A 21,626-nucleotide genomic window follows, 5' to 3' on the forward strand; every position below is an offset into this window, starting at 1 on the left:
TTGGATACCAACCGCCGATAAACCCGACCGAAGAAGAAGAACAGCGCTTCGAAGTTGGCTGCTTCGCGATTTCGACGCTTGCCTTGGTGCTCCAGTATCAAACGTAACATCACTAATTAATATGCATCTTTCAGCAATATCCAGGTGTTCTAGTTCATTATTTTTTTTCTGCATTTCTGGAGTAGCTATAACGTTAGCTAGCTTTACCAGGTAGAGAAATAGCTATTTAGCTAGCTAACTTTACTTAGCTAACGTTATGTGAATTATTTGACTTTCAGGACGTAAAACTACTTGCAAGATTTAACGAACAACCATGAGCACTCAAGTAAGTGAAATAATTAGCTAACGTTAGCCAAAGCCAAGGTTAGTAGCATGCTAAGTTAGCTAACGTTACTTCCTAGGTCTGTAATGTTCTGTTGTTTTAGGTAGCTAGCTAACAGTTAGCTGATTGGCTAATCTTGCGAGTAAGAAACATACAGGCGTGCTGAAATCAACGTGTGTCTGTTTCAGACATTCAGTCAGGTTCATTCATTCTCTCAGTAAGTCTCTGTTTGGGGGTTAACCAAAATCTGGATTTACAGAAGACGTTGAATATGGCGGTTCTCATTTTAAGCCATGAAGCAGCCATTCACCAGCATTTCAAGTTTAATAGTGTCAACATATGCTAGTGAGATACCCCTCCCTATGTGTTTTGTTCTCCCTAGAACAAAACACATCCATGTTTTTTCACATCCCTAATGTCGCCCATTTATGAAATGGATGGCTGTGTAAAAATATTGTACTGCAAAAGTCATTGAATATTTATGAAAAAAGTAAGCTTTACTTTTTGGTAGATAATATAATAGACAACTTTCCAAGTCAAATTTGCTCTCATTCAGTGCTGTATCATCCTATCTGACAAAGATGCATACAGTTACATGTATTTATTGTTGTGGCTAGTATATTCTAGCCACAGTGGGCTCTGACATCAGAATTTGTGTCCAAGGTAACTTGCCATAGATTCTCTTTAGGACCATCATTGATTTAGCCTTAAATCCAATATGGTGTCCAAAATCCAATATGTCTGCCATAATACCATTTAATGGAAGTTAGCTGTCCAGGTAGCTGCACAATTTTGGGATAGACTCACAATTCTGGGATAGACTCACAATTCTAGGATAGATGCAGCGACAAGGCCAGTATCCTTCCTGTATGACTGTCGGGGTATTGGGGCTGTGTGGTGATAAGTTTCAAATTCTACATCATCGGGCACTCAGGATATGCAGCTTGCATTCCAACGATACCCATTGACTAATTGGAATGTTATCTCCGTCTGAATGATGCTGAGGTTTTGGATCCGTTCTGAAATGAACCCGGGGCATTCCCACTCGGACCTGATATGCCTAAATATTTGTTTTTAAATATAGAGACCCATTCCGAGTGGACCCGAATACAACTAGTCTCGTTACATATTGACCTGGTCTGATCCGATCCAAGTAAGGGAAGCTGCAGAAAGTAATTTTAAGCTACTTTTTATTAACCAGAGCTGTTAAAGCGTGAGAAGAGGGAGAGAGGTGCAGCTCTAGCAGACGGGGATTGGCCCTACTGTGAGCGCGTGACATGGGTAGCAGGGAGGGCGAAATGGTAACCAAACAAGCCGACTTACGCTATAGTAGACTAATAGCTGACATAGCTATGTTATTCACCATAAAATATGATTACGTAGTGCCAGTCTTGGACTGGATCAAACCGGAAAAAGCTACACTGAACAAAAATATTAACACAACATGTGAAATGTTGGTTTCATGAGCAGAAATAACAGATCCCAGAAATGTTGCCTACTCAAAAAGTTTTGAAGTTCTTAATTTTCCGGATTGTCTGACCTTCATGTCTTAAAGTAGTGATGGACTGTTGTTTCTCTTTGCCTATTTGAGCTATTCTTGCCATAATATGGATTTGGTCTTTTACCAAATAGGGCTATCTTCTGTATACTACCCCTACCATGTCACAACACAACTGATTGGCTCAAACGCATTAAGAAGGAAAGAAATTCCACAAAATAACTTTTAACAGGTGTCATGACTCTCCTGTGAAGATCTGAAGATTCGGGTTACAGTGGTTCCGCTCTACAGCGCCCTCTCTCTCTCTCCCGCAAAGGGGGAGAGAGGTGAAGTTGACCGTTTCATGACTGTTGTAAATACTGAAAACACTCTCTCCAACTCTGCAGAAATTGAAGTAAAAAATCCCTTTGTTACAACAGAGTGAGAGTTGCAGTACGGTAACATCAAAATATATTTCTGTAATCCCAAACAGTTGGAAGGGTCCGTGGGTACTTAAAGAACAATTGTCAGCTCGGTTGTTGTTTTGGGATCTCATTAAGGATGGTATAACAACATAAATGTATCTCTGAATGTGTATATTTCCCAGTATCAGGTTTACATCCAACTGTTGTGGAACTTTTAAACTATTTGTGAGGTGAAATGGGATCTTAGCCTTCTAAATGAGAAAATGTTTTTTCATGTAAAGTTTATCCAGTCAGTAACCACGCCCATGCGAGCACAAACATTCTGCCAAACATAATGGAACGGCCATTTCCCCCCAAGTGTTTCAAAGGACCTGCTGAAGAACTCTATAGACCAGTTACGTGCAGCGCAAGCTGAATACGTTACAAACGGTTAAGAAAACTACAAGACTAGAGACCAAGCAGATGGACGGTGTGAAACCGGACGTCATGAATGGTCAGACTTTATGAGACCAGAAAAATGTGGAGAGTGGCTGCACGTTGAAATGGTTAGAAACTCAGAAGATGAAGACTACACAGGAACATTCAGTCTGCAGCTGTTTAAGTACTTTAGTCTGGTAAACTCGATCAAGAACCACCGGGTGGTACGTTGAAAAATCCATTCTAACGAACACTTCCTCTGGAAGATCCATTCTCGACTTTCTGTTGAATTACTCCCCGTAGATGGATCAAGCCTTTTAAACGGAGAGACAGCAAAGACATACACGCATAAATATGTACATTGCAATTATTTCGAAAGAGCGGCCGTTCATTAGCAAAGTATTCGCATTTCCATGAGCATAGTTATCAGCTGTATGTTCGTTAGTGGAATTCCTGTCTCTCCCTTTCCCTCTTTTTTTTGAATCCGGCATTTTGTGTAACAAGCCGTCATATCAGTTTTGTCCACTAGGGACGTTTCATTGCATTGTGGAGTAATCAATGTTCAAGCTATCCTGTTTGTTTATGTAATTGGTTAGTTAGTAAATAAATAATTAAGCCAATTAGTATATCGCAGATTCATCATTTATGCTAGGGTTCATGCAGATATCCAAGAGTTTTGCGACATTCCGAATGAGACTGAAGGTAATTAAGAATTAAATAACTGACGTAAGAGAGAAATATCTTGTTTAGTCAGGAGATAGTAACTTGTTAAATAACTTTTCCCATAGTGCCCTAGATTACTACTTAATTAATTGTTATATGATACATTTAATTGTGTAAATAACTGAATGTGGTATGTAATTTTTTTTCTAAAATAACAGTCAAACACAGTGGTTAGGGCATTGGGCCAGTAACCGAACGGTTGCTGGATCGAATCCCCGAGATGACAAGGTAAAATCTGTCGTTCTGCCTCTGAACAAGGCAGTTAACCCACTGTTCCCCGGTACGCCGTCATTGTAAATAAGAATTTGTTCTTAACTGACTTGCCTAGTTAAATAAAGGTTACATTTAAAAAATAATTTAAAAAGACACGGTACAAGGCACACCTGTTAATTGAAATGCATTCCAGGTGACGACCTCATGAAGCTGGTTGAGAGAATGCCAAGAGTGTGCAAAGCTGTCAAGGGTGGCTACTTTGAAGAATCTCAAATATAAAATGTATTTTGATTCAACACTTTTTCTTGATTTACTATGTGATTCCCAATGTGTTGTTTCATAGTTTTGATGTCTTCACTATTATTTTACAATGAAGAAAATAGTCCAAAAAAAAAAAAAACCTGGAATGAGTAGGTGTCTAAACTTTTGACTGGTACTGCAAATGTCTGCATGTATATATGTGTTGATGCTCATGTCTCCGCCCTAACAATGAGTTGTTGTCCCAAAAGCGTGAAGGCTATAGAAACGCATTGGGCTTATTTTGGCTTTGCCTCTTCCTCTCTGGATAAAATCAGACCTTTCCTGCTGCTGGATCAGTAATGGCAGTAATGAGTGATTTTATTGGCGGTGGATTTAGACCTTGTTTTTGAAGAACATACCGGCAGTAAGGACAATAGTTGCTTAGCGAAACTCCATTATTTTGTAAGTACTGAGTGAATTTTTAAGCTGGTGAATGGCAGCTGCCTGGGCTTAAAATAATCGCCATATTCAATGTCTCCTGTAAACCCAGATTATGTTTCAGGTAGGGGGAAGCCATGTAAGGTGATCGCATAATGAGTTGTGAAAGCTACCTGTGCGTGATTCAATAACAATTTATTTTCTTTCCAGTACAGTATTCTGTTCAAGCAAGAACATGGTGAGTTTTGTCATAATTCATCCTCAATATTGTTACAGACTCATTACATATTGATATTCATATTTTCCTTCAAATGTAATGTCATTTGACACCTTGTAATTCCATTTGTGGTGTGTCTAATATGTGTGTTTGCCCACAGCCCACGACGATGCCATTTGGACTGCTGCGTGGGGTAGAAGTGAGCGGGATGGATTGGAGACAATAGTCACTGGCTCTCTGGACGACATGGTGAAAGTCTGGAAATGGTAATACACTGCATATTTTGAATCCAATTGAATTGAGCCAGTATGGTCGGTCTACACTAAGTTGACTGCTCTGTTCTCTTTCTTGCCACTCAGGTCAGACGAAAAGCTTGAGCTGCAGTGGACCCTGGAGGGTCACCAGCTGGGTATAGTCTCAGTGGACGTCAGTCCCAACGGAGCCATAGCAGCCTCCAGCTCGCTGGATGCCCACATACGCCTCTGGGACCTTGAGTTCGGCAAGCAGATCAAGTCCATGGATGCGGGCCCAGGTAGGACATTGTCTGGTGGCTTTTCAGCCACATTATGTCCGGCGAGGGCTGGGGACAATGCGATTTTCATGATGCGAAACTCCATGAATTGAAAAAGCCCATTCAGTTATTTTTTTCATGATTTGGGATTGACCCCAACCCTGATCTTTAACATTGAAGATGAAGTACTATGCTCAAATGTGGTTCATAGGGTCAGGTTTTGTCAAGCTGCCACCCTGTACAAGGCTCAACTGAGTGACCACGACCGACAAACTTGCAGCCAAAGCTATTGACACAAGACATATTCCCCTCTGCAGTTGTATGATTTGTTTAGTTGTTGACTAATTGTAGTTCAGGCCAGAGCCATAGGAGTTATAACTCAATAAATTGGTTATAAAGCCTGCTGAGCTGACTAACATTGTGACTGTTCACCAGTGGTGGCAGCCCTCCGCTCCTCTCTCTGATTGAGAGGTTGGGTTAAATGCGGTAGACACATTTCAGTTGAACGCATTCAGTTGTACAACTGACTAGGTATCCCCTTTCCAAAACAAAACTTCTGTTTAGTGAGTCTGCCAGATCAGGCAGTAGGGATAACCAGGGATGGTCTCTTTTAAGTGTGTGAATTGGACCATTTTTCTGTCCTGCTAAGCATTTAAAATGTAACGGGTACTTTAGGGTGTCAGAGAGAATGTATGGAGTAAAAATGTTTTTGTTTTTTTTCTTTAGGAATGTAGTGAAGTAAAAGTTTTCCAAAATATAAATAATACAGTACAGATACTACTTAAGTAGTTTTTTGGGGTACCTTAAAGTATTTTTTACTTAAGTGCTGTTCACACTGTACAGTACCCTCAAAGGTCACCCAGGATTACACCTTTATTCTGTTTCTCTTGTCGTTCCAATAGAACAGCTTAAGGAGAAACAAAGTAGCGCAGAAGTGTCCTGGCTTTCACTTCTGTGGGCTTCGATGTCACCCTTATGTTTTCTCTCTCTGGTTTTCTGTATTCAGTAATGTAATGAAGGGTATTTTGTCTCATTCCAGTTGATGCATGGACAGTAGCCTTCTCCCCAGACTCCAAATACATTGCCACAGGAAGCCATCTTGGAAAGGTCAACATCTTTGGGGTTGAAAGCGGCAAGAAGGAGTACTCTTTGGACACCAGAGGGAAATTCATTCTGAGTATAGCCTACGTAAGAAACAATCAAGATTGAATGTTTATTCTGGGACATTTTACTGATTATTACAGTGGAACAAGTGTTCACTCAAAATACATTTTATAGGTCCCCACACACATTTTTCACACTTTTACAGTGTTTGCTAGTTTCAACAACATAAAACAGGAACATCTATTTTGACAGCACTGGGCCTTTTTAAAATAATAACACCATACACACGTACAATTAGCATAAGGTCTCTCCATTTGCACTCTGGGAGAGCAATTTGTGAAAATGACTTAATGCGCATCTCTGTAAATGCACTACACCCAACACAGGCTGGTCGTTATGAGTTATGTTGACTTGAGTATAGAACATCTCTGGGAATGCAGTTATATTTCTAATACTTGTTTCGGTGTGTCACTTATGGGGATACGCCTTAGGGCGGGGTCACAAGCTTGAAGTATCCAATCACACAGCATCTGTTGAACAGGTAATGTGGCGAATGAGGTGAGCCCCTCTCTTACATGAAGAGAGCCACTCTCCCGCCAACTGGTCATTCTCACGACTTCTTTGAGGAAGTGACTGTGTTCACTAAAAGCTCTCCTCAGAACGACTAGATTCCTGTCTTCCTACTGAATCGTTCTCAGGCAAACCGTGAGGGTAATGCTGATGTATGTAGGACATTTGCTCCTGTTGATTGTAGTGATGCACCAATATGAAATGTTTGGCCAATACCGATATTCAATATTTTCTTGCCAAAAAAGCTAAACCAACAAATTTCAAATTTTAGCTGCCTTTTAAGCATTCTCGTACAGTTAAATAGTACACACACACACACCATACTGACCAAAAAGTTATTTTGTTGGCATTTACTTAAGTTGCCATTACCAGTAAAACATAATGAAAAGCCATTTATTTCACTTACTTCCTGTTTTGTTGTTGTTTTGTTCCGTCGTTTGTTTCATTCTCAACCAGGATTTCATCATACATGTCAAGCAGGGAAGTTTTAGCTCTGTCCGTGGCCTTTCTTCCTCGGTGCCCACTGTCAGTGTGTCCGTTTCCATTTTGTCCAGCTGTGTATGTAACATTTTACATAAACCCTGTTTCTTGTCTGCATCGAAGTAGCGGTCCTTTTACATAGCATCAAGCATGGTGGCGACACATTAAAGAGAGAATGCCACCAAATCGCTTGTTCACAGCCTGTATTAGCAGTTTTGTTGAGCAGGCGTTTCAATGCCATGACCGAGGGTATCACGTCTGCTGCAGGCGCAGTTGATGAGTTTATTTCTCGAGTCAGTTGTTCGAATGGAGCTAGCTAGTGTGTTCATGTTTCAAACATGTTCTCAAATGCCATTGAAATGGCAGCAGCGGTATGACAACCAGCACAATCATGAGCATGCAATCCTCGACGACCCACTGTGCTGTCAAGACTCAGCATGCTCATGGGGCTGATATCGCTGGTCCAAATGTCAGCCGTGACGCTATTACTGTGTAACTCTGGTAGGGCAACATCTGAAAAATAGCGCACTTGGTATTGTGTACCGGTGCTCGACCAGTCGGCGAAGGCCAACATCACTCACGACAGAGAACGGTTGCTTGCCAAGGGCAATGAATCCCATTATCTTGGCGTTAATGGATTTCGCCTTTGAGTTGTCTCGCTGAAATGTTCTTACTCTTTCAAATCACTGCTGGACTTGGTTGACTGCTCAATCCACACAGCAGGTATTGTGGGTTAGGAATGCTGTGTTGCAAGTGTAGCGCAACATTTTACGTGGTGTCATTGCGTCATGTACCTACGTTATATAGGTCAGTTTTGACATCGGTTTTCACATCGGCGTTAAACTAGACCTTGTGTTGACGTTGGCATTTTTAGCTAATATTGGCCGATTCTGGTATGTTCACCGATATATCGTGCATCCCTAGTTGATAGTGTTGAGTGCTGACCGAAAGGTACATTTTGCTTCGAGTAGAATACATTTTCTACTCGTCAGTCTCCATTTAGCTAGTGCCTGTCAACGGAATTTCATAATTCCTATATGTGTTCATTAATTAAAATCACTCTGTTTCTAAGAATTTGTAAGATTCTTATTTGCATAAAATAGTCTTATCAAAATTAGATAATAGTATTTATTCTTGGAGCACGCTGCCATAAAACCACAAACAACAGTTTATATACAAAATATGACGTCATTAGTTATAGAATTGATCTCCTCCTCTCGACCAAGACAAAGCAGGTTCAAAAGTTCATTTCAACCCACTAGCGCACAATCCTCACACACACACACTATATCAAGATTAACTTCTGAAGTCTCACCATTATCCATCATTATTCAGCAGACAGTTCCAGATAACGGAAAACCTAGAGAGGCTCTCGTTGTCTTATCTAAACGCTCCAGAGTTAAAGTTGAGTCGGTTCAAACAGGTTAATGATCCTTTTTGCTTACTTAAAACCCTCAACCCATTTCTCCCCAACCTAGTTGAAATGGTGTTTATTATGTTTAATTACTCCTTGTTCATGCTACATAATCCCTTCCATATGAACTAACTTTATTAATCAGATATAATAAAACAGGGTAGAGTTGAATTAGTTATAGTTATATTTAAATGTAGATATTGTTTAGTCATTATTCATAAAATTCCTATCAGTGCCACATGGCTAGCTGTAGAGACTTTGTTAGCTCTTGCCGCAAGGCGCTAACCCGTCTAACTTACCGCAAGGCTAACTGCACCAAACTAGCTTTTCTACCTGCAACGGTAGAATTGCTAGCTCTCCTCTGTCGTTTACCACAACACACTCACAGGCCGTGTTGATTAAACTGGCCGCCCTAGCTTCACAGCCCGATGCTCGAGAGACACACAGTTCGTGGAGAGACAAAAAAAGCATGGACTTCCTCAAGTAAAGTGTGCTAACTAGCTAGGCTATTAGCCACAAGGCAAACACTACCTAGCACACACTTTGCTTGAGGAATCATATTCCTCGGAGCCATTGAGCCTGCTACCCTTGCACAGGGAGAACCTAGCCGGCATCCTGCCCCCCATCCAATAACTTTCACACCCGTACCAATGTCGGGCGACAATAGCGGGCAATGATACACACCCCCGTGTGCTGCCTGCTTTGGTTTTGAGCACGCTGCGGCATCACCCGCTAATCCCGGGTTCTGCGGGCACGGCCGGCTAACTCCCTTCACTGGCGAGTGCACAGAGCAAATCCCAAACAAAACGCGTCACTATGTGAGGCTAACCCACATAGCATCCTCTCGAGGGTAGGGTATGTAATATGGAGCCCTCGAATCACTATCAAAACAGAACCTCCATATCGGCAAAGTAATACTCCAAATTGATGAGGAGGAAGAGGAAACTAAAATCCACTGCTCAAGGCCCTCTTCCGACCTCGTGAACTTTGGGCTGATCGATGTCTGTAAATAGGCAGCGACCAGGTTCTGTATCGACTGGCCCGCACCCGTGGGTGGTGGCAGCGTTGAAGGAAACTCCCCTCACAAACCATCGTGGGGAAACGACTCCTCTCAGCTGTTCATGCATGTGTGGCTGAAGCCAAACATAATTTGGACAAGCCCCTCTCCAGCAAGATCCAAACCAGACTCTTTGTTGCCATGGACACCCAAGGCATGGAGGAGGTGGGCCATGGCCGTCACTGGCTAGCCACCTGAACCCCAGTGCCTCGTCTATGACCGGCACTGCTCTCTCTGGGAAGACTGAGTGCTTCACCACCTTCATATTCTAAAAGGTCTATGTGGCTGCAGCACATTCAATATGGGCATTGAACACAACGTTCTTACTGCTGGCCATCTGCGGTGCTGTTGTGGACACAAGTGAAGGTCAGCAACCCAACGCTGAAAGTATTTCAGCCAAGACCAATGCGACAAGATCTGTATCGCTGTAGTTCTCAACCTCTGAGCATGCAGAGGCGCAATCCAAGTCTGTGGGTGAACCTTGTGATGGTGGGAGGGGGAGCCCTGTGGCTCAACTTGTCCAGCCTATTGGACAAGGAAAAGGCCATTTTCCTTGATGCTCCTATCGCGCCGAAGGAACTGTTTGGGCCTTCTGTCACCAACATGAAACACAAGTGCAAACTTCGTAAGAAGGAAGGTGGGTCTTACACACCTCATTTCCCAGGGGGAGAAGTAGGGGACTCCATCCAAAGGGGAAAGTCCCTGGCAGTAGAGATGGGCAGTCAACAGTTCACTGCCTCCTCTCCAGGGACTACATTTTCTTAATGGAAAACCTTCCCTAGGTATAGTGTCAACGAGGAAGGTGGTGACGACAGATGCGTCACTCACCGGGTGAGTGATGAGGGAAGAGTAATAAACGGATTGTGGTCCCACAGCTCCGCCATGCTCGTATAAATTACATCGAACTGCTGACAGTGTTTCTCGCATTGATACACTTTCTGCCTTTCCTTCAAAATTCTCACATCCTTGTCAGGGCAGACTATGACTGTGGTGGCGCACAACCGTCAGGGTGGCACGCTCTCTCCGTCTACACAGACCAACTGTCAAGATTATTCTGTGGAGCAGGGTGCACCTGCTTTCACTACTCACATCCCAGGTGTATTGAATGTGGGAGCGGACGTGTTATCCAGAGGAAATCTCCTATACAGGGATTGGAGACAACTAGATCTGGGAGACACACGGTCTAGCCACTGTAATCTCTGCATCGCACAAAGAAACGTGGCTCAGTTGGTAGAGCATGGCACTTGCAATACCAGGGTTGTGAGTTTGATTCCCACGGGGGACCAGTATGAAAAATGTATGCACTCTCCTGTAAGTCGCTCTGGAAAAGAACGTCTTCTAAATGACTTAAAAAATCTGAATGTAGACACTCATTGCCCATTCTTTACGTTCACAGGATACGCACCACTGTGACTGGAAACGCTGGCACACCCTTGGCCAAGGGTGATGCTCTGCATGTTTCCTTCTCTGCTTGAACAGAGTGAGGGATGAAAGACGGATCCCTCATCTTGGTAGCCCCTCGATTGCCAGTCAGGCAATGGTTAGCGGAGATCATTCTCCTGCTTTATGACGAGCCCTGGTAACTACTGTTATACGGTTGCCAGCCGCATAAAGGGGGGGGGGGGGGGTCGATGCAAATAGTTCATGTAGCCATTTGATTAGCTGTTCAGCAGTCTTATGGCTTGGGGGTAGAAACTGTTAAGAAGCCTTTTGGACCTAAACTTGGTGCCTCGATACTGCTTGCTGTGCGGTAGCAGAGAGAACAGTCTGACAATTTTTAGGGCCTCTGACACTGTCTGGTATAGAAGTGCTGGATTGCAGGAAGCTTGGCCCCAGTGATGTGCTGGGCCGTACTAACATCTGTAGCACCTTGCGGTCGGATGCCGAGGAGTTGCCATACCAGGCCATGTTTTTTGATCCATGTTTTTGGATCATGATAGTTTTTTGGTCATGTGGACATCAAGGAACTTGACTCTCTCTACCTGCTGTACTACAGCCCCGTCGATGAGAATACACCAGTAGGCTAGCTACAGTTTAACACCATCTGCTCTGAATTTCGCTCACTTTACATCATTCAACTACTTAGAAACGATACTATAACTCAATCTAAATCCATATTCCAATGAGACTGAGATCAAATGGTTGGTATAGAGATGCTTCGTAGTTATTTCAAACTATCTGTCACAATTGACAGTGCGAAATGTGAAGGGAAGGACACAACAAATGTGTGTAAAGTAGAGGTAAAGAAACATGCGTAGAACATCTTACGCACATGCGCAGAAGCTTCGGGACCTTTAGTGCTCGGGAAGAAAGGTTGAGAAAAGTCGGGAGCCACAGCCTTTAAAGAATTGTCAGTGCTCAACTATCAAATGTTCCTGATAATGAATCAGTTCTTCAGCTGGCAGTGGTTCATAGTTTTTATCCCACATTTTCCACATGATTACATCAATAACATCTAGTTAAACGTTCAAATACAACTGCTCAAAACAAGCTTTATAACTATCAGAAATACTTGAATTTGAATTTTTTTCCGTATCTTTTTTTCCAGAGTCCAGATGGAAAGTACTTGGCCAGTGGAGCTATAGATGGAATCATTAACATCTTTGACATTGCCACTGGGAAACTACTCCATACGCTGGAAGGTACATTCTCTGGCCTCTGTGTCCCTCAACCACTTTCTCCCACAGCCAAGCACCAATTGTCATGTCACCAGAATAAGACCCTTGTGCTTGATGCTGCCTTTCAACACCCAGTGAAGTTCATTATAACTTATTTAATCTGTAGCCTATTAAACTTCATGCTTTCCTTGGTTGTATTGGGATACTATACCATTGCGTGATTACAAGTTTACGCCTATGGTTATTATATCAATATTTGCACATGAAGGTGTTTTTGTCATTTCTCACATTTATTTTACCGGCACAAAACGATCCCACCTTTGCATATTTTGTTTTGTCAACATTTGTTAAGTACTTTACTCTCATAAAAAGGTTGGATGGAAACCTGGTTTGTAAAACATTTCACTGGCTGCTATGTGACTCAATCTACAATGGACAATGTCAAGCGTCTTCATATTGAAGGTGTATAGCTCTCACGAATTGTCAGCACTGAAGACAAGCTGTGTGTGTTTTAATCAAGCATGCTGTCTCTCCCTCTCTGTAGGTCACGCCATGCCTATCAGATCGCTGACGTTCTCTCCAGACTCACAGCTCTTAGTCACAGCCTCAGATGATGGCTACATCAAGATTTATGACGTGTAAGTTCACTGGGGAGTTAAAGGCCATCTGTCTCGCCTGCTCTCATTTTAGGGTATTGTGGTGTAGAATAAGAATAATAGAGACTGTTCCAAACAAATAAAACATGCATGGCTGTATTGCTTTGTGTTCAAGGCAATGTATCCATGAATTGAGTATTGGGGATATATTTGAAACAACTTAAGAATTTTGGTGGTTCTCTTTGAGATCCAAATGAAATGTCAAATTACATTATGTCACACAGGTCCACGCTGACTTCCAGTGCCATCCAGTGCCGTCACCTTAAAATCACCCCAAAGTCTGTCAGATCTTTTCAGACATCAACAGTGGTCTGATGCCAAGCAGTCCCTATTCTCATATGTTGGGTGTTGCTGTTGCTATCACGTCCTTTTTTGGAAAACATTTAATTATTTGAAAAAAAGTATTAACTGACACATATGGTTGCAAAGCTACTGGTAATATGGCAATCGTTGGTAACCTTTTTGTTAATTTATACTTATACTATACTATACTTTTATATTGTCCATACGTTTCTAGTGGCTAGACCATATGGTTCAAGATAAAATAGCCTAATGAATGAAAAAAGCATCTAATCAACAATAGCATTATTTTCAATTAACTTTTCCACAACTGCCACCAGTTTGTAGCAAAAACACAGACAACAAAAACATAGTAAAATAAATGTGTAAATATGCGGAAACCCTCATTAAACACCAATGGTATACGCTAAGTTGATGATAATTTATAACTTTGTTATTTTATTAAAAAATATTTTATTATTTTACATGTGATAAGGCCACACAGAGGGCCATAGATAATGAGACACCTGTGGAAATCTGAAGGGCCCAACAGGGCCACTAGATGTCACCTGATAAATTCCCACAGCGTTGAAAGTGACAAATTCTGGTAGTTTAATGGTAAAATTCTAAAGTTTTGTAATATACCCTCCCCTTTTAACCCTAGACCCAGATAATCACCAAAATGTATCCAAAAGCTACATGTGGTGCCAGTGTATACACTATACAGTGCATCGGGAAGAATTCAGACCCCTTCACTTTTTCCACATTTTATGCTACAGCCTTATTCTAAAATAGATCAAATGCATTTTTTCCCTCATCAATCTACACAAAATACCTCATAAAGAAGCAAAAATTGGTTTTATACATGTTTGCACATTTTTTTCAAATAATGAAACAACTTATTTACATAAGTATTCAGTTTCCATTGATCATCCTTGAGATGTTTCTTCAACTTGATTCGAGTCCACCTGTGGTAAATTCAAATGATGGAAAGGTACACACCTGTCTATATATGGTCCCACAGTTGATAGTGCATGTCAGAGCAAAAACGAGACAGGATTGTGTTGAAGCACAGGTCTGGGGAAGGGTACCAAAACATTTCTGCAGCATTGACGGTCCCCAAGAACACAGTGGTGTTCTTAAATGGAAGAAGTTTGGAACCACCAAGACACTTCCTAGAGCTGGTCCCATCATGCAATACAAAAAAAATACTTGTCTGTCCATTTCTCATGTAACTTTGTTTTCTTCTTGAATCGACCATATCCTTCTCTTAGCCACTGGCGCCACGTGAGCTAGCTGCATTTCCCCGCCGCCATCTTCCTGATTTTCTAGGTTCTCCCCGGTGGTTGTTTGTTCATAGCTGTCATGTTCTCCAGCTCTTCCCCCTAATTTTTATTGTCAATAGATTTACGTTTCTTTTTTACAATAAATCGATCCATGTCAACCAGACTGCAAAATTAACTAGTAGCAAACTAATGTGTGTCGGTTGCTGTAGTTGAGCAGTTGCGTTCTATTTCAGCCTCTCTGTTCAACAGCTGCGCTATACTGCCATCTATCTGCTGTCCAATGAATACCACTGATTTAGAGTAAATCCTTCCCAGAAGAGTGGAGGCTGTTATAGCAGCAAAGGGGGGACCAACTCCATATTAATGCCCATGATTTGGAATGAGATGTTTGACGAGCAGGTGTCCACATACTTTTGCTCATATAGTGTATGTATTTTATTAAAACTTGGAAAATGTTGTTTTACAGGCAGCATGCCAAGTTGGCAGGCACTCTGAGTGGCCACGCGTCCTGGGTCCTCAACGTAGCTTTCTCCCCTGACGACACGCATTTTGTATCCAGGTAAAGTGTGTGCGCTTGTCTTAAGTCAGTAACTGTTTTGGTTTTAAATAGTAAGTTCCCAGATCATATTTGATGTGATTTAATAATGGCAGGTGCCAAAGTCTAATTCAAAAGACAATAAAACAATTGTCACTTGCATATCTTTCACCAATCCAGTTATGGAAAATCAGTTATAACGTCAATGATGGGAGAAGGAAGAGGTCCTATATCCAAAATGTTCCAACATGTTTTGTTTTTTTTCACATACATTCAGATTTTGAGGACTAGAGTCTACAGACTACAAATGACAGGTGTGATGCCAAGAAGTGTTGTGAATTTTTGGGATGACAAAATTACTTTTTTGTCTTTGCTCCTCTCAGTTCCTCAGACAAGAGTGTGAAGGTTTGGGACGCCAGCTCTAGGGCATGTGTCAACACATTTTTCGACCATCAGGACCAGGTGAGAACATTCAGTCAACTCCCAACGGCTAATGGAACATTTTATTGGTTCTGAGGACCGTACATTTTTATTTAGAAAGCACTTCTCCTTTTACAATCCATAAAGTGCATGCTCGATAGTATATTCTGGATTGGGTGAACAGGATTTATAGCCTTAATCCGCCATATTATTTTCACCTACAGTCTGATCACAAAAGAAAGAAAATGAGGGAAGGGATTAAAAATGTTATTGGGTCTAACAATACAGTACACTCATCTCTTGCCGACTTCGGTGTTATAGTGGCAGGCCACTCAAAAGAATATGGGAATTGAAGTGGCTGTTGTCCTACTATGCTCCCTCCTGTGTTTCTGTTATGTCTCAGCGTTGGCAGACTGAATAATCCGAGCTGTCATTAGATCTCCACTGCAGACGCCTGTAGGGAGGCTTAATCTTCTCTGGAAGAAAGCTCCAAATTTACAGACATTGCTCTGAGGAGAGATCAGAGGCAGTTGAGTGTCTGGTCTGCTTTCCATTTATAGCCTCTTGTCTGAATGAAAGCTGCTAGGAAGTCAAGAGAATAATATGGACAAATGCAGCTGATTTTTAAAATCTCTCTTTTGTAGCAGTATCTCTCGTTCCGACTGGTCACAATAGACAGAGGAGCTCTTCTTGCTTTTCAGAGGTCGAATGGATTATTGATGAAAGAACATCACATGGTTGTCCCACCATCATTTAATCATTTCAAAGGGTGCATTCTTTTAAAAAAAAATTACAGAATAGTCATATTTGAAATCTTTTCTGACTACATTTGATGGTACAGTCGTACACCTGCATTCTGAATTGGTTTCGAAATGCCTACAGAGTATTTTAAGTGACATGTGTTTTTCCAACTCTGCCACTGTTTTTACACTTAACTGCTACCTTGCATGTTGTTCAAGTCTTGTCGTCTGCTTCCCCCCCCTAGGTGTGGAGTGTGAAATACAACGGCACAGGTTCTAAGATCGTATCTGTTGGAGATGACAGGGCCATCCATATCTATGATTGTCCCATGTGATGCACCAGCTCTCATTCCTACCACCTCTCCCAGCTGCAGACCAGGCAGCCTGAATACTGGCGCTCTAGTAAGGGTACCACAGCTTATCTTGCCTGGCTCATCCTACTTATGGTGCAGCTCAATATTCTGACTTGCCCTCCTTCCTCTCAGCTGCACTGATTTGAAAATTCACATTCACAAGCCCTGCTCCTTCTCATTGAGATGTGAGGAGAGGAAGTCCATTTAGACTGTTGAGATGCACCTATGGCCTAGCTCAGTCAGAACAGCCCATGGTTGCCCCACTGAGCCAGAGCTAAACTGCAATCAAACAATGATTGTGGGAGGTTCAATGTCATTGATTATTTTGCACTTCACTGGACCTTGCCCTCCCTTTGTTGAACTCAAAATAAAGGATTGTTTTGTAATTTCATTTCCCCAAGTAATTTGAGTTAATGTTCCTTCCTACCCGTGCCTGATTTATTCAAATAACTTTTCAACATTTTCAGAATGGTAACCTAGTCATTTGTGGATTTATGTGAATGTCCCCGCAAATTAAAATACAGCAGATGTTTCGCAGGCAGTTATGTTTAGAAAAACAATTACTGTACATGGGATTTCTGTGAAAAGTGAGGAAGCACACATTTCAATCAGCATGAACTTCCATCTCAGGCTGGCACCAAGGCTACAGTTAGTTATCCTATTACATTACACACAACATGCTCAAGAAGGTCTTGCAAACCAGTGCTCCATCCTGTGACCAAAAATCAGTACTGCATATAGAATTAATTCCTATTCCAAAGTGTTTTAAGAGAACTGCAACGTAATGGACACATTTGCACTTTGCCATGCCCATCGTAGAGAAGGAAAATGAGTTCACATTAAGGGGACTTTTGCCCAACTGCCCATGTCAAGGTGGCACAGAAGTTTCCCCTATGATTTTTTTTCCTTTACCTGGGGCGGGTCCGTGGGCATGCAGCCCCATGAGATTATATTTTTGTAGAATTAATTTTAAAAAATGTATCTTAACTGATGCTGAAGCATGGGGTTTCCCATCCGCATTTACCTCATTGAAAACCCCCAAAGTATGAAATGCTAATATACATTGGCACTACAAGGTTTTTACTAGAAGAAAATTGGTATTAGATGGCAATTTGGCAGGCTGAAAGTTTAGGGTGCAGACAAAACGTAAGTTAATTTCCTGCAATTCTACATATTGTCATCACTTATGCAGTGTTATGTTTCTTGATTGATTTTGTTATGTTTGAGTCAATGGGGGCTCCATACCATGACGTTTGTAATTTTATTCTCCCTTACACCTCTTTATTTTGGTGATTAGTTCTCAAAGATCTTATTTTAAAATATGTCCATTATCTTTTCTACATACTGATTTTAGTCATTTAATTTTACACAAACGTTACCATCCCAAATGTTTATTTTAAGGAGTGGCGGCGACGATAAATCTAGGGGATAACGGCAATTGGTGTAACATTGAGGATCAAATCAGCTTCAGGCACACTAGGGTTGTTACATAAGTAGGCCTGTTCCTGAAAGTGTGAAGTCCAATTTATTGTACAAACTGTCAATGACCTTGCAATTCAAATTCATGAGTTATGATTTTTTGCTAAGCATTAGGAGAAACTTAAAGGTTTGTATTTGACATTTTCCATCAAGTTAAAATAACTTGGGCAAATCTATTTACTTTATTTATCCAAAACACAGTTGTGACCTGAAATTGTTGCTAATTGAAACTCATTGAAGAAATCAGAACACCCTATCCAGTTAACATGGGTATACTTCACAACTGAGCATGGTGCCAAATATCACCACTCATATGTGGAAGGTATGAGCAGATGGGCAAATTCATAATGCGTGAATGCTTACAAACAAGGTTAATTTCATGAACTAAAATCAATGAAGTGCAACAGTTCAGTCTACAACTTACAGAAAAAAAAAGGAAATATTCAAAACACAACCTCCATGAAATGTATGTAGTACATTTAGAAACCATTAATCAAATTGCTAAATTTAATTTTGGTCAAGAAACACTTCATATAGCATTTTATTGTGGCATGTTTCAGGACAATGGACTCCTAAAATGGCTGCCTCCCATGATCAAAAGTATGTGGACACCTGCTTGTTGAACATCTAATTTCAAAATCATGGACATTCATATGGAGTTTGTACCCCCCTTTCTGGCTGTAACGGCCTCCACTCTGGGAAGACTCTGCACTAGATGTTGGAACATTTCTGCGGGGATTCCACCAAACTTTACCGTTGCCACTATGCATTCGGGCAAGTAGCGTTCTCCTGGCATCCTCCAAACCCAGACTCATGCATCGGACTGCCAGATGGTGAAGCATTTCCACTGCTCCAGAGTCCAATGGCGGCAAGCTTTACATCACTCCAGCTCCTGCTTGGCATTGCGCATGGTGATCTTAGTCTGGAGCTTCATGAAATGTTCTGTTCCTAGGCTGTCATTGAAAATAAGAATCTTAACTGACTTGCCTAGTTAAATAAAGGTAATAAAAATGGGCACCCGCACAGAAGCCTAAGTTATTTTGTTGCTTTCAGAGGCAGCATGGAACTTGATAGTGTGTTGCAGCCGAGGACAGATTATTTTTTACACGCTACGCACTTCAGCGGTCCCATTCTGTAAGCTTGTATGGCTTACCACTTTGCGGCTGAGCTGTTGTTGCTCCTAGATGTTTCCACCTCACACTCACAGCACTTACAGTTAAGCAGGGTAGAAATTTAAGGGGGCATCTTATGACAGTACCACGTTGAAAGTCATTGAGCTCTTCAGGCAATACTACTGCCAATGTTTGTCTATGGAGATTGCATGGCTGTGTGCTCAATTTGATACACCTGTCAGCAACTGGTAGAGCTGAACTAGCCCAATCCACTAATTTGAAAGGGTGTCCACATACTTTTGTATATAGTGTACTATTCCCAACAGTCCACAAGCATTGAGGGCAGGAATAGGTCGTACTGTTTTTAAATTGAGATGTAAAATTACTGGTGCTTCCTCAACGCCATAGTGTTTCCCAAGCCTACTTTGAATAACTTGCTTTACACAAATCATATTCAGAGAAAAAGGGTACTAGAGAGCAGTTCTGCTCTAATTCAACATAGCCCTGGTCCTTTCTCACCAAAGGAAGAGAACTTGTTTGTTGAATGTAATAACCTGCCCTGTTGACAGGCTCTCAGCAGGGTTGTCTACATTACCTTTGCCAGTGAAACGCAACCATTGGGTGAATACATGAACAATACAAAGCTGACAAACATGTACCATTTAAAGTTAACAAACACCATTTTAAGGGCAACAGAGGGTTTGTGAGTCCATTTTGAAAACCAGTTTAACCCAGTGTCAAATTTACCAACCCTTATAATTGGTCAATTAAACAACTCTCCTTATTACACTTTAATTTGCTTACTCTGCTGCAACAACGCACACATTTTTTCTCCATACCTCTAATTGACAAGTTCCAATATTTACAGTTGTATTCCCTGAAAACAAAACAGTATGAATCATAATTCCTCTGCCCAAACAGCATGATAAAATCCACCAACCTCACATTAAAACATAAAAAAGGCAACCGTTTTTTCAAAGGCAAACCGAATCGGCAATATGGGAGACCAGGTAGCCATGTTTTGTCTGTGTTTGACAGTGTCCCTGGCTACCTGGCCCAGTCTAGCCCGGGTCTGTCCCTGGTTGTCCCTCTGGTATTTACCAGTGTCTAGAGTTGACCAGCTCAGGCCGCAGGCTCAGTCTCTTGAGGGTCTCGTAGCCCACCACGATGACCACGGCCGTGGGGGTGGAGGAGATAATGCGGGCAGACAACCCTTTAGTCATCCCCCAGGGTCCTTCCTCTGCCAGCAGCTGCTTGAAGGTTGCAATGACCGATGACCTGCCCTCCACCTTAGGAGCCACAGTGAGAAAGGTTGATATCACTCAAAAAAATACCTTTAGAGTTCATAGAGAAATAGATGGATCGAGGTAGAAAGACAAATGAGGAGTCCCTTTAGAGTCTTGACAAATGCCGACTCCGTTGTTTCTTGGTCAACATGGGAATTTTTCTGGCTATGTATTTAAGCTAGGCAAATCATTCTTATGAACGTTCAAATATCCCCTGAAAAATTCATGTTTGTAAAAGTTGGCCTGAAAACCCCTTGAACCTGCTTTGTAAAATATAAGCGCCTTGAACAGTATATACCCCTAAAATACAGTGCATTTGGAAAGTATTCACACCTCTTGACTTTTCCCACATTTTGTTACATTACAGCCTTATTGTAAAATGTATTACATTGTTTTTTTTTATCAATCTACACACAATACCCCATTATGACAAATCAGAAACTGGCTTTCAGAAATGTTTGCAAATGTATTAAAAATTAAAAATGTCACATTTACTTAAGTATTCAGACCATTTACTCAGTTGAAACAACTTTGGCAGTGATTACAGCCTCGAGTCTTCTTGGGTATGACGCTATAAGCTTGGCACATATTTTGGGAGTTTCTCCCATTCCTCTCTGCAGATCCTTTCAAGCTCTGTCAGGTTGGATGGGGAGCGTCACTGCACAGCTATTTTCAGGTCTCTCCAGAGATGTTCGATCAGGTTCAAGTCCGGGCCACTCAAGGACATACAGAGGCTTGTCCCGAAGCCACTCCTGCGTTGTCTTGGCTGTGTGCTTAGGGTCATTGTCCTGTTGGAAGGTGAACCTTCGCCCCAGTCTGAGGTTCTGAGCGCTCTGGAGCAGGTTTTCATCAAGGATCTAGACAGGTGTGTGCCTTTCCAATCAATGCACCAATTTCAACTATCATAGCAAAGGGTCTGAATACTTAAGTAAATAAGGCATCTGTTTTTTATTTTTTATAAATGTGCCAAATAGTCTATAAACCTGTTTTCGCTTTGTCATTATGGGATATTGTGTGTAGATAGTTTTTTATTTAATCAATTTTAGAATAAGGCTGTAAAGTGACAAAATGTGGAGAAAGGGTCTGAATACTTTCCAAATGCATTGTATATCCAAAACGAGGGTCTGGTATGGTAAACTTGAAATGGTTTGTAAACCATGTCACCAGTGATTACAAAAAGGATTAACTAAGACAATAACACTGAATATGAATGTGTCACTCTTCATTCAGTTAAACCATAACCAGGATTGTTTA

The 21,626-nt window shown here is 41.5% G+C and overlaps 2 protein-coding genes across 3 annotated transcripts in view; one reads left to right on the forward strand and one right to left on the reverse strand.

Annotated features, from left to right (window-relative positions):
- Window positions 1–16,886, forward strand: LOC139368431 (SKI8 subunit of superkiller complex). The gene is made up of 11 exons (XM_071107319.1): window positions 1–103; window positions 279–325; window positions 4,466–4,493; window positions 4,633–4,738; window positions 4,832–5,004; window positions 6,023–6,171; window positions 12,157–12,250; window positions 12,771–12,864; window positions 14,914–15,006; window positions 15,366–15,444; window positions 16,388–16,886. The coding sequence occupies exons 2-11, from the start codon at window positions 314–316 to the stop codon at window positions 16,475–16,477; spliced, it is 918 nt and encodes a 305-aa protein (XP_070963420.1). The 5' UTR covers window positions 1–103; window positions 279–313; the 3' UTR covers window positions 16,478–16,886.
- Window positions 16,857–21,626, reverse strand: part of LOC139368424 (solute carrier family 25 member 44a) — a 26,965-nt gene continuing 22,195 nt past the window's right edge. Inside the window, exons 4-5 of one of the 2 annotated variants that reach the window (XR_011626962.1) lie at window positions 19,401–20,375; window positions 16,857–18,586 (exon numbers count right to left, since the gene is read on the reverse strand). Coding sequence is in view for 1 of the 2 variants with exons in the window: in XM_071107302.1 (XP_070963403.1) it covers window positions 20,184–20,375 (192 nt within the window). In the remaining variant the exon portion in view is untranslated. Of the gene's footprint in view, window positions 20,376–21,626 lie in introns of both variants that reach the window. The other variant, XM_071107302.1, reaches the window with a different exon arrangement.

Source organism: Oncorhynchus clarkii, chromosome 2 (assembly GCF_045791955.1).
Source record: "Oncorhynchus clarkii lewisi isolate Uvic-CL-2024 chromosome 2, UVic_Ocla_1.0, whole genome shotgun sequence".
Taxonomy (NCBI): domain Eukaryota; kingdom Metazoa; phylum Chordata; class Actinopteri; order Salmoniformes; family Salmonidae; genus Oncorhynchus; species Oncorhynchus clarkii.